Source organism: Carettochelys insculpta, chromosome 3 (genome assembly GCF_033958435.1).
Source record: "Carettochelys insculpta isolate YL-2023 chromosome 3, ASM3395843v1, whole genome shotgun sequence".
NCBI classification, from domain to species: domain Eukaryota; kingdom Metazoa; phylum Chordata; order Testudines; family Carettochelyidae; genus Carettochelys; species Carettochelys insculpta.
This window is the reverse complement of record NC_134139.1, coordinates 36165879-36179652: the sequence shown is the minus strand read 5'-3', so window position 1 is coordinate 36179652 and position 13774 is coordinate 36165879. Positions and strand designations below refer to the sequence as shown.

The 13774-nt window shown below is 44.6% G+C and overlaps 2 protein-coding genes across 4 annotated transcripts in view; both read left to right on the top strand.

Moving 5' to 3' along the window:
- THADA (THADA armadillo repeat containing) overlaps nt 1-4613 on the top strand; it is a 310355-nt gene extending 305742 nt beyond the window's left edge. For 2 of the 3 annotated variants that reach the window (XM_074989608.1, XM_074989609.1), the window contains 2 exons: nt 1469-1635; nt 2752-4613. In XM_074989608.1, coding sequence (XP_074845709.1) covers nt 1469-1635; nt 2752-3147 — 563 coding nt within the window. In that variant the 3' untranslated portion in view covers nt 3148-4613. Of the gene's footprint in view, nt 1-1468; nt 1636-2751 lie in introns of those variants that run through there. The other variant, XM_074989610.1, reaches the window with a different exon arrangement.
- Nucleotides 4614-9199: 4586 nt separating this feature from the next.
- Nucleotides 9200-13089, top strand: ZFP36L2 (ZFP36 ring finger protein like 2). Its single transcript, XM_074989607.1, has 2 exons — nt 9200-9472; nt 10114-13089. The coding sequence occupies exons 1-2, from the start codon at nt 9422-9424 to the stop codon at nt 11431-11433; spliced, it is 1371 nt and encodes a 456-aa protein (XP_074845708.1). The 5' UTR covers nt 9200-9421; the 3' UTR covers nt 11434-13089.
- The last annotated feature ends 685 nt before the right edge of the window (nt 13090-13774 follow it).

Sequence of the window (13774 nt, the reverse complement as noted above, 5' to 3'; positions counted from 1 at the left end):
GTGCTACACGTGCTGAGCCCTATTGTTAAAGTAACTCAGGATGCCTTCCTGGCACCTGAAATATGGGACTGTCCGAACCAAAGTGGGACAGATGGTCACCTTATGCTGATAGCAATAATGGGGTCTGTGGTGTAGATCTTAGGAACTGATGGCATGTTATCCAGTGTCATTAAGAGCACACAAACACAGCGATTAAAACATAATTCGCACAAGCTGGAAATTGAAAGGAGAGACACTGTAGATGGGTCTACACTACAGTGTTCTGTCAACAGAAGAGGCTTTCTGTTGACACAACTAGGGAGCATCCACACTACAAATGTGTTCTGTCAGGAATCTGTCAGCAGATCACAGTAGTTTTCCCTCAGAGTTCTGTCTTGACCATTTGAGGCATAGCACCTCTGTCGATAGCTTCTGTTGACAAAAATATAGTATAGATGCTCCGGGAGGGCCTCTGTCGACAGAGGGGGCTTCAGGTTCACTGGGCAGCCCTGTTTACAGAGCTTCCAGTCAACAGAGGGCTGGGCAGGCAAGAGAGGGCTAGGCAGTCTGGCCCCCCTCTGTCAATAGAGGCCATCGATAGGGAGAGCCTGTATTAGGTGTGGACATGTTCTGTAGACAGAGGTTCTGTCAGTGACTTCTGTTGACAGAACTCTGTAATGTAGACACAACTAGTGTAGATAAGAGCTTAAGGATTCAATTAATTCAATTAAGGATTCAATCCATTTCTCCATTGTCCAGGGAAACTATTTTAGCATGCTGCTAGCAGTACCTGTATTTAAACCCACTTCTGGCTAGAAGTGCAGTGAACTCTTATGTAAATAGGACCTTTTATGGATTTATATTTTAACCTTTGTTATTTTGTGTGTGTTTGTAATCTGATTTATTTTATGGAGGTTTGGTTGAAAAGCGTGCCACTAACATGCCATCAGTATTGAGATCCCAGATGTCATTAGATGTAATTTAAAACATAGCTGCATTTTGTTACTCTGAACACATGGTCACAACCTATAATTCTTGGGAGTAAAGGCAGTTGAAAGTAGTGTGGGCACTTCGAAGTGCCCACAGCTACATGCATGCCAGGACTTCTAAGTTTGATGCTGGAGGGGAGAATTATCCTAATGAAGTGCTGCATGTTCATCCCCCACCACTTTATTAGTAATCTCCTGTCACCCTGATTAACATGCCCCCTTCAAAGTTGGGGTCAAGTGTAGACCCAGCCATAGTGTCTGAAACCAAGGAACTTGTTCATATACTTGGATCCATAAAACTGAATGTTACTCTCTATACAATTATACTTGATAAACTTAATTATCTCAGGTGTTCCACATATTATTTTAACATAAGAGCCTAACCCTCCCAGTTATCTAAACATGTATTTCTAATTACTTGTCACTGTAATTTAGCGTTCCACATTTGCTTCTTATATGCACTGTCAGTGTAAAATAATGTTTGTTCTCAATTTATGCAGAGTTTGCCTTTCATGTTGTAAATGCATCCATGGCCTTGGATTTAGCATTTGGCATATTGTGTGAGCTGCTTCAGCAATGGAATCAAACCAGCGCTGGTGTCCGGCTGTTACTGGAATGGTTGCTGGGAGAGGATGATCTGAAAAAAGATTTGGAGACTACAACAATGGTAATTCTAATAACTAGCTAATTTCTGGCCCTGGAACAGACTTAAACTTTAAAGTATAACATTCACCGGGGCAGCAGTCTGTTTTAAATAAATAACCACATAAATAAATAGCTTAAAAAGGCCTGATCCTGCAGTTTTCATAAAAGGTATTCCACTGATATCAACACTAAACCTTAATCTTTTTTTAATAAAAGCTCATTGAACATATCAGTTATCACCCACTATTTCAAAGGTGCAGGCCTGATTTTCAGAGGGGCTGATCACCATACAGTGGCTTGAAGATAATAGCTGTTGTAGATGTTCAGCATCTCTGAAGTCTGACAATCACTCCTGCTCCTCTTGATTTTCTTCGTTAGTTTTTTCCAGGGTTTTCAGTTGTGTTACATTCTGTGAACTTCAGTATCACAAAGTTTTTTTTCCACATGACTCATCCTCACTCGTTTAAACCACTGACTTCAGTAGGAGCATTCACATAAACAAGAATTTGCAGAATTGGTCCTACAGAACTTAATACTGTATCATTCTAGGTGTTAACTTGCCTTTGAAAGACCAGGAAATACTATAAAATGGCAATGGCAGAAGCTGTATCTTTTAAACATTGTCTGACAAGTGATATGATAAAATGACCTTTAAAATGTCTTATTAAATTTTTCTTAAGCATTTAGTGAAGGTGTATCTTTTTGATGTTCTACTACTGTATCTTTAATGTAACTTTCCTTTATTTAAACCTCTCCAAAAGCTCCATGATATACCCAATTACCATAATGATTACTGAGATCACTAAATGTAAGACAGTGCCACAGTGGAGGCAAGCTAATTCTGTACTCGCCAACACACATACATTTTACTATCTAAGCTTTTTTCACTTCCACTTTTTCAAAAATAAGTTACATCATAAGCACATGAATTCTGGAGTTAAAATGTCGTAGGCCCACTGGAAAACTGTGTTTTCAAAATCTTAGAATAAACAAAATAGGTATTTGAGTTCTTACCCTCACATAGAACACCAAAGAAATATTTTGTGTTCACATTATTTCTCCTTAATGTTGTTTAATATTGAATTATTTGCTGATTGTTATCAAACTGCTGATCATTGTTGTTTTTGTTTTCATTGAGATGGAAGACGACCACCTCTTTATTAAAGGGGAAGTGAATTTTTGGGCAGAGACATTGACTGGCATCAGACAGCTTAGTAAACATCTGTTATTGCTCATACCAGCTGCTTGCTTAAATTCATCAGATCAAGGAGAATTCCATGAGTTGGCAAGAAGGGCATCTGATGAAGCACAACTTGTTACACAGCTTCTTAAAGAACTACCTCCAACTCCAGAATTTTCCAAAACTGTGGAATTCACAAGATTAAGGATTCAGAATGAAAGAATATCTACTTGCCTTAAGATACTAACCTTGCTTGAATTTGATGATGATGTTTGCAAGAACAAAGAAAATCCTGAAAAATTAAATACTGGCATTGTGTCCTCTGCTGGTTGTACAAATGTTCATACATTGTGAACAAAGACTTGAATTTTCTCTGTTTGGAAAGGTTTTTATCTGTTTTATGACTGTGGTCAACTTTTTTTAATAGTATATGCTAAGAACATATTTTTCATGAGTCCACTGAATCTTTGTTAGACGTACTGTGGGGAATTTTTTACAACACATTTACTAATTTTATTCAGAGCAGGATAGTGTATTGCCACTACTGTGGGATGCAAAACCGCTACCCTTAATATTTTTCCTTCATCCAGGTCAGGCCACCTGCAGATCTGGTATGTTTTATCCTACAAGCTATTCCTCCGCTACTCCAATGCCATAACTTGTGACTCAGTTTTTCCTTTTTTTTTTGTCATCGTGTTTAACATATTTTGAGTATTAACCTGATACTTTTAAAATTGTTTGAAAAACTGCTCCTTGGGGGCGTTGGAGGAAGGCTTCCTTTGCTTGCCTATTCCAAACCTGAATTGGTGTGTTTAATTTGTTCCATTTTTTAATCAGAGGGAACTATAGGATTCTGATTTTAAGAAGTTTCACAGATGCAAACAGATATTGCTTCCATGTGCCCCATTGCTCCTGCAATGCAACTATTGGAGTGCTTCTTTTGCGTTCAAACCAGAGGCTGGGTTTGAAGTCCTTTCCAGAATAAAAGTAACACGTTTTTCATATGAGGTCATACTTGCTCACTTAGGCTATGTCTACACGGTGCCCTAACCTTGAAATAAGCTATTTCGGCATGTGGCGTTGTCTGACCAGTGCCACATGCCGAAATAATGCGTGATTTTGAGGCATCCTTGTATTGCTCCTGTGTACAGGAATGCCAGAATAATGCACCCATTATCTCAAAAATTGTTTCAAGACAACGGGCACGTTTCTTAGACATGGGCAACTATTTTGGTATATTTCTAGACTTAGAGTATGTCTTACTCTGTAAGTAAGGTATGAATAAAGATAATAGAATTAGGCCTTTACAAAATAGAGGAAGCATAATAGCAACTTTCTCATGGTGATCAGAATTACTTTGACATTATGGTCTGTTTACAAAATTTTGTATGTAACGGCGTGTTGTTTCATATCATCAAAAAGATCTGAAGTTCTCTTGCATTATTCACAAATACATAAATTTTAACGTTTGCTTTGTGGATTTCTCTTTCTGAATGGATTTGGTTCCAAGGTAATTTACAAGTTCAAATAAATAATTAAAAAAGACTCAGTGCACTGTTTAATCAAGAGCTAAAACCTGTATAGCATTCATGCAGTAACTAGAACAAAGACTTTGTTCTAGACTGATTTTTAAACCTGCACTGAAAAAGTGATGACATAATGATTAAATAGTGATTATTTGTACTTTCACCCTTCACGTATTTTATTGTTTATTGGACATGTTACTTAAAATGAATAGTGCAACACAAAGCTCAGTATTTCAGACGCTTTGTTCTTTCAAAACAAAAGAGCAGTCCAGTAGCACTTTAAAGACTAAGAAAATAATTTATTAGGTGATGAGCTTTTGTGGGACAGACCCACTTCTTCAGATCATAGCCATACCAGAACAGCCTCAATATTTAAGTCACAGAGATATGGCACACTATTTTTGGTTCTTTGTGCCTTATATATTGAGTCTGTTCTGGTATGGCTATGATCTGAAGAAGTGGGTCTGTCCCACAAAAGCTCGTCACCTAATAAATTATTTTATTAGTCTTTAAAGTGCTACTGGACTGCTTTTTTGTTTTTTACAGTATATAGACTAGCACAGCTATCTCTATGTTGTTATATTCTTGTTATCCCAGTAGGTGGCACTAAAATATAACATGTAAGAAGTAGTAACACAGCAACTGGTTTAGTCTGTGCTCACGAAAGCTCATGGTCAAAACTTTTCTGTTAGTCTATAAGGTGCCACAGGACCCTTCGTTGCTATTAATTTATAGTTTACTCTTCGGTGTATACCTGAAGCCCAGTTCAATTAGTGTAAGATGAATTGTTCTAACACATGTATCGCTGTTAATTTTTCATATTGCTGTTATAACCAGAATGGACTGCTAAACTGGGCTTTGAAAAATATTTTGAAAAAATGTTTTAGACTGTCACAATTAAACATTTTTATTTAAGAGCTAAAAGTGGAAGTGAGCAGCACTGCCCTGAAATTAATGCCTACGAGGTTTATTTTCAAATAGAATATTTTTCATTTCAGTGATTTTTTTATCATAAAGATTTTCTATATCCTCCGTTTCATGATATTCAGTATTACTCATGTAAATAGCTTACAGTAATAATGGAACATGAGAATTGAGTGAGATAAAGGAAAACTTGGTTTACAAGGAAAGGATAGCTCACAGGTATTCTTCTTATCCCATATAATAATAAATAAATAAAAACAATACAGATTATTCATAATAAATATTTACAAAATAAACATAAATAAACTATATTTATTTATATATATTTATGAAAAGCTGTTTTCTGTTCATTCAGTGAATGGCATAAAGTTTATCTTTGCTATATGTACATGCATTTGTTCAACACTACTACAATTAGCAACTGCCACTTTACACACCTTCCCAACTTTTTTTCAAACATCTGTGGTATTTTTATGGTGTAATAGAAATAGAAATTAATCCCTCTGAATTTCAAAAGTCCTTTGCTGTTGCTCTTCTTGTGTACGTAGCTTGAACAGCATAAAAATAAGTAAGACGGCAGTTAACAGCACAGTAGTACAGCCACAAGATTTATGACAGAACGTAAATAACTTCGTAAAGACTCAAGAACATGGTTAATCAGTGATCAAAAATACTTTAAATCTTAATCTTCCTTATCAATGTTTTTAAAACTGTAACTTTAAGTAATATCTCTTAGTTTATAGAGAGTAAATAATTTTACATCATCTTGCATACATTTCACCACATATTGATGGTGACTTGGGTTACTGTATAACTACTAAATCAGAAACCTTTAAACCTTAAACAGCAGCTGCCACACAGGACTAGCAAAGTCTAGTAGAGACAATTTATCTGAGACTGAAAGATCTGTGATGTTGTTGATCTAAGCCAATGTATGTCTTGGTTGATTATACAATACTTATAGGATGATTATCTGAGTATGTATTTACTTAGACTGGTAACTAAGGAGCAGGATCTGCCTCCAAGATGGTGTTTTCCAATCTTATTATATGGTTTAGTTTTAGAACACTGGAGAAAACTGCCAAGGAGACAATGCACATTATTGGAGATACATAGTTAAGCCCAATTGAAAATTGTTCCCAATTTGAAGAACTGAGTTATCTTTTTTTTTCCTAAGTCACGAAAAATAATGGTCTCAGAACTCCTGGGGAAAAAAAGGAAATATTCAGTTTTGTTTGGATACTTACAGAAAAAGCACAATGTCCTTGCCTCCTCTAACTGAAGAAAGGGGGTCTGCCCCACAAAAGCTCATTATCGACTAAATTATTTTGTTTGTCTTTAAAGTCCTTCATGACTGCTTTTTTGTTTTGTGGGATGCCTTTGTAGAGGTAAGGCACTAGGGGGTGACATATTACCATAAAAGCATTTCAGGGCTAAATGTCAACATGTCACGTCCACCTCCAATTTAGCCATGCAGCTTCTTAGCCGCAAGTTAAGAAACGGCTGCCAAGCAGATTAGTTTAAAAGGTGCATTTGGCGAGTTAAACGTTTGTTCCCATAGGCTGTAGTACAAACAGGAATGTGAGTTGGTGTTTCCCACCCGCAACTTCTGGTGTATTTAGTTTTAAACGCAGCTGTAACGGCCCACGTTTGAGTTTTTCGTTCTTTACCGTTTGTTAGCAATGGTGACCTCTTGCAGACTGAGCAATAGGGTGGAGAATGGTCGCACCCTGGGAGCCGTTTGCAGGAGGAGCTGTGGTGCTGCGTCAAGACCTTGCTGCACAGCGGCCGCTCCCACAAGTGCATTTCTCCGCGGGGCTGGGGTCGCACAGAGGGAGCCGAATGGAAGCGCTTAGTGTTTTGCGATAAACTTGTGAAGACCCTGGCACCAAACGCCCCGCCAACCCGCCTCTGGAGTCGCTTTGCCTTTGGTAATTTCTTGGCAGCGCGCAGGTTCCCTGATGCCGGGGGGCAGATTTGCACCCTCAGATTTTCGGGGGGGAACCCCAGTTCAGGAGGAGCCGGCTCCGCTGCTTTTGTGACCCGCCAAACGCAGGACCCCCTTTACCCGCGCCTCCACCGCCCTTTGCACAGGTTCCAAGTGGTAGCACAGGCAGGCACTGGGCGCGCCGAATCGCAGCGCTGAACGTGTTTATACCAGCCTGGAGGTCCGAGCCAAGAGCGGGGGGAGGGGAGCGGATTAACACCTACCCTGCCCTGTCTGTGGTTAAAACATCCCTTTCCTCGCCGGGGGGGGGTCGGGGTGCTCCCTGTTCACTTCTTCTCCCCCGCCCCTGCGCGGACAAGGGCTGCTTCGGAAGGAGGGGCGCTGCTGAGTGGAGAGAGCAGCAACAGGAGGAGGAGCGGTGCCAAGCCAGCGCCCCGGCTTAACTCTTCCCCTCCCGGCGGGCGGTTCTGCCCCGCACGGCTCCTAGCTGGGCTGGAGTAAGGAGGGCATTTGCGCAGCTAACGTAGCCACACTGAGATGCGGGCACAGCAGCTACAGCCCCTCCTTCAGCTCCCCCTCACTTCGCTCCCCCCTGCACGAGCGCGCCGAGCCTCGGGCCACTCTGGTCTGGGCTGGGGGCACTTGTGTCCGGGGTCGCGCTCGGAGACTCCAGGCAAAGGACTAGCAATTGGCTTGGCAAATCGCGTGACGAGATCTTGAGCGGCTGCCAAGCCTCTGATCTACGATGCCGCACGGCGGGAGGGGGAGGCCCCTTAGCTGTGCAGGAGCCGGACCCCGGGAAGGGAATTCCCCGCCCCGAAAACCCCCTCTCGCCGCCCGCGCTTTCTGTTGCAAACAAACACAACCACTGACCGACCCAGTGGCCGCTAGTCCCACGGACGTAGCCAACGAGGACCCCAAGTTTGGCGCAAAACAATTACGTGGCAAAAGTTGGTGTTCGGCGGGGAGGGAGGTAGAAGTGTTTCTTTGCACGCTGGGTTACTCGGATGCCTCTTTATCGAGCTCCCCAGTCTACTCGCCAGCCATATTAATCGGAGAGCGGAGTCCCTTCCCACGTGTCCACCTTGAAACTGCCTAGTCAGGGAAATGGAAGGTAACGTGCGTTTCTTCTACAGGGAAAAGGACGCTGATCCCCCCGGCATCTTTTAAAAGACTCAGGAGATTAATAGCAAAGGATCAGGGCCTCCTAGATACTTCTGCAGTGTTTGCAGCGTGACTTCTTCAGCTCCTTTCCCGTGCAAGTCTGTCGGTAGCACATTGCAGTTTGAACTTGCAAAAGCCCTACAAGTAGTGCGCATGCGCTGACAAAGTGCACTGTATTTCTATAGCAAACGACTAGCTATAGGCCCGCGCTTGCTGCACTCGTGCGTCCCATGCCATTTGTAGCAAGCCTTGTCTCCACTGCAGTTTACTAACGCGCGTGCCGTACACACTGCTCCCCACTCGGCAAAGCAGCAGTAACGGAGAGCTGACGGAGTGGGACTGCCCCAGTAAGGCTCATCACCTAATAACGTAGTTTGTTAATCTAGAAGTGCTACGGGGCTGCTTTTCTGCTTTGTAAACATACACGCTACGCGGCGGCCTCGCTCAGACTGTTCCCCCGCTGTTTTGAGAGCCGAGCCTTGCACAAGGCTCTCTGCACACTCTCCGCTTTGTGGCCCTGTGCATAGTATAGTCACAAGACTAGTGCAGCCGTGTACCCAATGACTCACTGCAACCCTGAGGGAGCGTGACGCGAGGAGAGCTGACGGCTACCCCGCCCGCCGCTGTCTCGCGGCCGCTCAGCTCACCCCCTCTCCCCGCAGCACTTCCCTGCACACACAGGCGGCTGAAACAAATTGGCGGCGCCCAATGAGAAGCCGCCGACCAGCTACGGCGGGGGCCGGGCTGGGTGGGAACGACTGGGCGGTGTTGCTGGGAGACCCAGGCTGGCCGGCAGGGTCCCGCCCCTCGGCACCGTCCGGCCTTTATATATGTGAGGTGCTGCAGGCTTGTAAGTTCCAGCAGTCAGCTCGCTGCAGTCGTCGTTACGCTCGCGGCCGCCTTGGCCGGGCACCCCACTAAGCCACCCCTGCGGGGAGAGTGATTGGACCATTTCGGAGCTCAAGCAGTCAGCCCTTTCCTATCTCGTCGTGGCTTTTCTAAAGCCTCCGAGGAAAGCGGGATCTTTCGGTCCTTCCTGTATTTCCGATCACTACAGGATCTCGAAATGTCTACGACACTTTTATCTGCCTTCTACGACATCGACTTCTTGTGCAAGGTAGGAGAAGCGTTTGCACGTTGGAGACCAAGCGGAGTATTCTGAGCACTTTAAAAGCGCTTAGCAAATCGGACCACTCGGGTGGGGGGGCGTCCCTAACTTTGAGCTAACTTTTTAGAACGTGGCACGAACTCCTTTTCGCTGGGGGCGGGGGTGCCGCTTCCCATGTGGGATGCGTTTTGCACTTACCTAGTTCTGGGCTCTTGAGTTAGTTACTGATTGAAATTGAGACCCTCTGCCGTGTTGGCGTCTCCTCCCTCCCCAAATAATCGCGTTTTCTGGGCGCGGGGCGCTATTTCTGCGCGCCTTTGTTGGCTAGAAGTTGGGGGCATTGCATTGCATTGCATTGCAATGGGGAGCTTTAAAGTCTCTCCCGCTTCTAGGCGTAAATGCGCTAAAATTTGCACCAGAGAGCCCCTGGCTCAGCCTAAGGACTGGTGGTAGGTTCTTAAGCGCATGGGGTGTAGATGCATCTGTAGTGGAGCTGTCTTCCTCTTAAAGACCCTGGGCCGAGACTTAAGTGTTATCGCGTAACTTTAAGTTGCTGGGGCGACACTGTAGGGCGCTCGTAACTTGCAGCCCTCCTGCCCGACCGAGTCCCTTTGCAAACCCTCTCCTCTCCCTTCCCCTCTTGCTTCCAGACCGAGAAGACCCTGACCAACCTGAGCAGTATGCTGGACAAGAAGGCGGTGGGGACTCCCGTGACCTCCCCCAGCTCCAGCTTCGCGCCGGGATTTCTGCGAAGACACTCTACCAGCAACCTCCAGGCTCTAGCCAACAGTCCCTCGTTCCCCAGCTCCTCGGGTTCCAGCTCGTCGTCGTCCTCGTCTTCCTCCTTCGGCAGCCTGAAGGAGACGGGCACGGGCGGCGGAGGGAGCAGCAGCCCCACGGCGCTGCTCAACAAGGAGAACAAGTTCCGGGACCGCTCGTTCAGCGAGAATGGCGAGCGCAGCCAGCACCTCATGCAGCAGCTGCAGCAGAAGGCGGGCGGCGGGGCGCCCATCAACTCCACGCGCTACAAGACGGAGCTGTGCCGGCCCTTCGAGGAGAGCGGCGCCTGCAAGTACGGCGAGAAGTGCCAGTTCGCGCACGGCTTCCACGAGCTGCGCAGCCTGACGCGCCACCCCAAGTACAAGACGGAGCTGTGCCGCACCTTCCACACCATCGGCTTCTGCCCCTACGGCCCGCGCTGCCACTTCATCCACAACGCGGACGAGCGCCGCCCCGCGCCCGGAGGGGGTACGGCCTCACCCGCCGCCCCGCACCACCACCCCCATGCGCCGCCACCGCCCCACCCCGCCGGCAGTACCGGGGACCTCCGCGCTTTCGCTCCCCGGGACCCGCCGCTGGGGGGCGGCGGCGGGTTCGGCCCACAGCGCGGTGGCGAGCGGCCCAAGCTACACCACAGCCTGAGCTTCTCCGGCTTCTCGGCCCACCAGCAGCACGGCGGCGCGCAGCAGCACGGCGGGCGGCTGGAGGCGGCGCTGCTCGAGAGCCCCGGCGGGTCCCGCACCCCCCCGCCGACCGCCTCCGCCTCTTACTGCGACGAGTTGCTCTCTCCGCCTTGCGCCAATAACGCCTTCGCCTTCTCGGGCCAGGAGCTGGGCAGCCTCATCGCGCCGCTCGCCATCCACAGCCCCGGCTTCGCTGCCAGCCCCGCCGTGGCGGCGGCGGCTGCTGCCGCCGCCTTCTACCGCTGCCAACAGCAGCCGCCGCCGCCAGGTGGGAACTGCCCGCCGCCGCCTCCCGCCTCGCCCCCTTTCAGCTTCCAGCCCCTGCGCCGCCTCTCCGAGTCCCCCGTCTTCGACGCACCACCCAGCCCCCCGGACTCGCTCTCCGACCGGGAGAGCTACTTGAGCGGCTCGCTCAGCTCCGGCAGCCTCAGTGGCTCCGAGTCCCCCAGCCTGGACTCGGGCAGGCGCCTGCCCATCTTCAGCCGCCTCTCCATCTCCGACGACTAGGGGGAGCCGAGCTGGAGAGGGTGTCACCCCCCGCTCAAGGCGGGGCAGGAGAAACCCCGCGAGGAGCAGAGTCTGCCACCTTCAGAATTAGCCAAGCTCGCACAGTCCCTCGATGATCCTCTTGGTTTTGGTTTTGTTTAATTGCCGAGCAAGTAAGTTTAAAAAAAAAAACAAAAAAACAAAAACGTGAAGAGAAACTTTTTTTTTTATATCGAGATGAACAAAAGTAGACTTAGAAAAGGGCAAACGGCGATGTGAACAGAACAAACATATTTTTATAGAGACCTTGGAAGAAGGGGATTTTTTGTTTGTTTGGAGTCTAGTTATAATATGCACCAGCAGCAGCCATTCCATCTCTTTGGGGGGGGGGAAGCATTAGTTGGGGAAAAAATGCAAAAGACAAACCCACACCACCAGAAAGCAAGCAACAAACAATTCAGAGGGGCGTGATCTGTACATTTCAAGCCCCTCCCATTTTTACATACACAAAAGAATTTAATAAGTAGTTTGTCTTTCAAGCCAATTTAAAGTAAAAAGCGCAACAGTAGTCAACCTTTAAGCTTTTTAAAATAAAAATCCAACATCCTGCCAAGAATATGCCTTGATAGCAGTCCTCTAAGTTTTTATATATCTATATCTATATATTATAACATGCTAAAACTTCCATTCCAAAGTTTAATGTTGGTTCCATTGCCACCACTTAGTGGATGTTTGGCTTAGAACAATTTTTTGTTGCTTTATGGGAAGCACTCAACTGAGTCTAGTTTGTAATTGTTCGAAAATAACTGCTGATTTTTTTAAAATTTTTTTTAGCTGTTTGAGTTGATTGCATGAGTCACTGCACACAACTCAATATGAAACTATTTAACTTATTTATTATCTTGTGAAAAGTATACATTGGTAATTTGTTCATACTGTATTTATCGGGTATGATGAAAAGCAATAGATATATATTCTTTTATTATGTTTAAATTATGATTGCCATTATTAATCGGCGAAATGTGGAGTGTGTTCCTTTTCACAGTAATATATGCCTTTTTGTAACTTCACTTGGTTATTTTATTGTAAATGAGTAAAAATCTTAATTTAAGAGATTGTATGTAATATTTATTTCATTAATTTCTTTTCCTTGTTTACGTAAATTTAAAAGATTGCATGGTTTCTTTATAGAAATCGGTCTCTTTTATGCTGTGGAAGTAGTATGAGGAATTTCTGTGGGTTTTTTCAGAATGTACATGGTTGTAGCCCGTCCACGTTTTTAAAAAAAAAAAAAAACTGAACTACTTTACAATCAGACTTCAAAGTGGCAAACCTAAATCAAATGTGTTTAAATTAACCAAAAAGTATTTTTGTTGCCTAACTCCACCAATCACACTGTGATATAGTCTCAAAGTATGTAGCAATAATTGGGGATCCAAGTGTTATGTCTCACAGTGCCTTCTCAAGGGTCCATGCTTGCCTTAAACTTCCTCAACCAAATAAGTATTTTTATTAACGCTTGAGATAATTTGAATGTAGGGATGGGTTTTAACTACATGAAAAGTTTCACCACTTTTTTATAAGGAGGCCATCTTTTGGATCTGAAATCTTATGTAGTACATGAACATCTTTAATTGAATTCCAAACTTGCAGTTTTTTTCCTTCCTGTAGAAAGGAGTTTTCCAAAACTTTCCTGGACGGTGGATGAATGATGTTTGTACATAGGTACAGATCAAGCACTATGTACTCTTGGACTACTTTAACAGAAGTATGTTTTGAATGTAACTAAAGGATAAGTCAACTTGAGTTGTAATATATTTTCGGGAGGCAGTTCACTACAAATTGAGTGTGAGACTGTAAACTTTGTACTGTAAATGTTTTGTAGTTCTCCCAATAAAATTTTTTGGAAAAAAAATCAAACTATCAAAGCCATGTCTTCAAGATGATATTTTTATTAACTTTCTCTATTAGTAATGTGTGTGTCTACAGATTAATCGGGTTTTTGATCAGCAAAATGGCCCCATTCCTGTAGAAATCATAGGTAGCCTGCCAAAACTAATAATGTTCCAGAAGGTTCCAAAGTACTTAGTGCAAATCATATAGTATATCGGGGTTCCTTAAGAGGACAGTGGGGTGCAAACTTTGCTTTTTTTTTTTTTTTTGTACCTTAACAGCAGAATTGGAAAACCAGTAATTAAGTGCTTTGAGATTGTTTATGAAGGCTATTAACCTGCCATTAGTCTTTAAAATCTGGGTAATAAGTTTTTGGTTTGGTTTTGCGTGCGTTCCAAATGTATTCTCATCTGGAGGAATAGACTTGTGACTACTCATTCCAACACTGTAGAGGTACTGGTTTTAATGC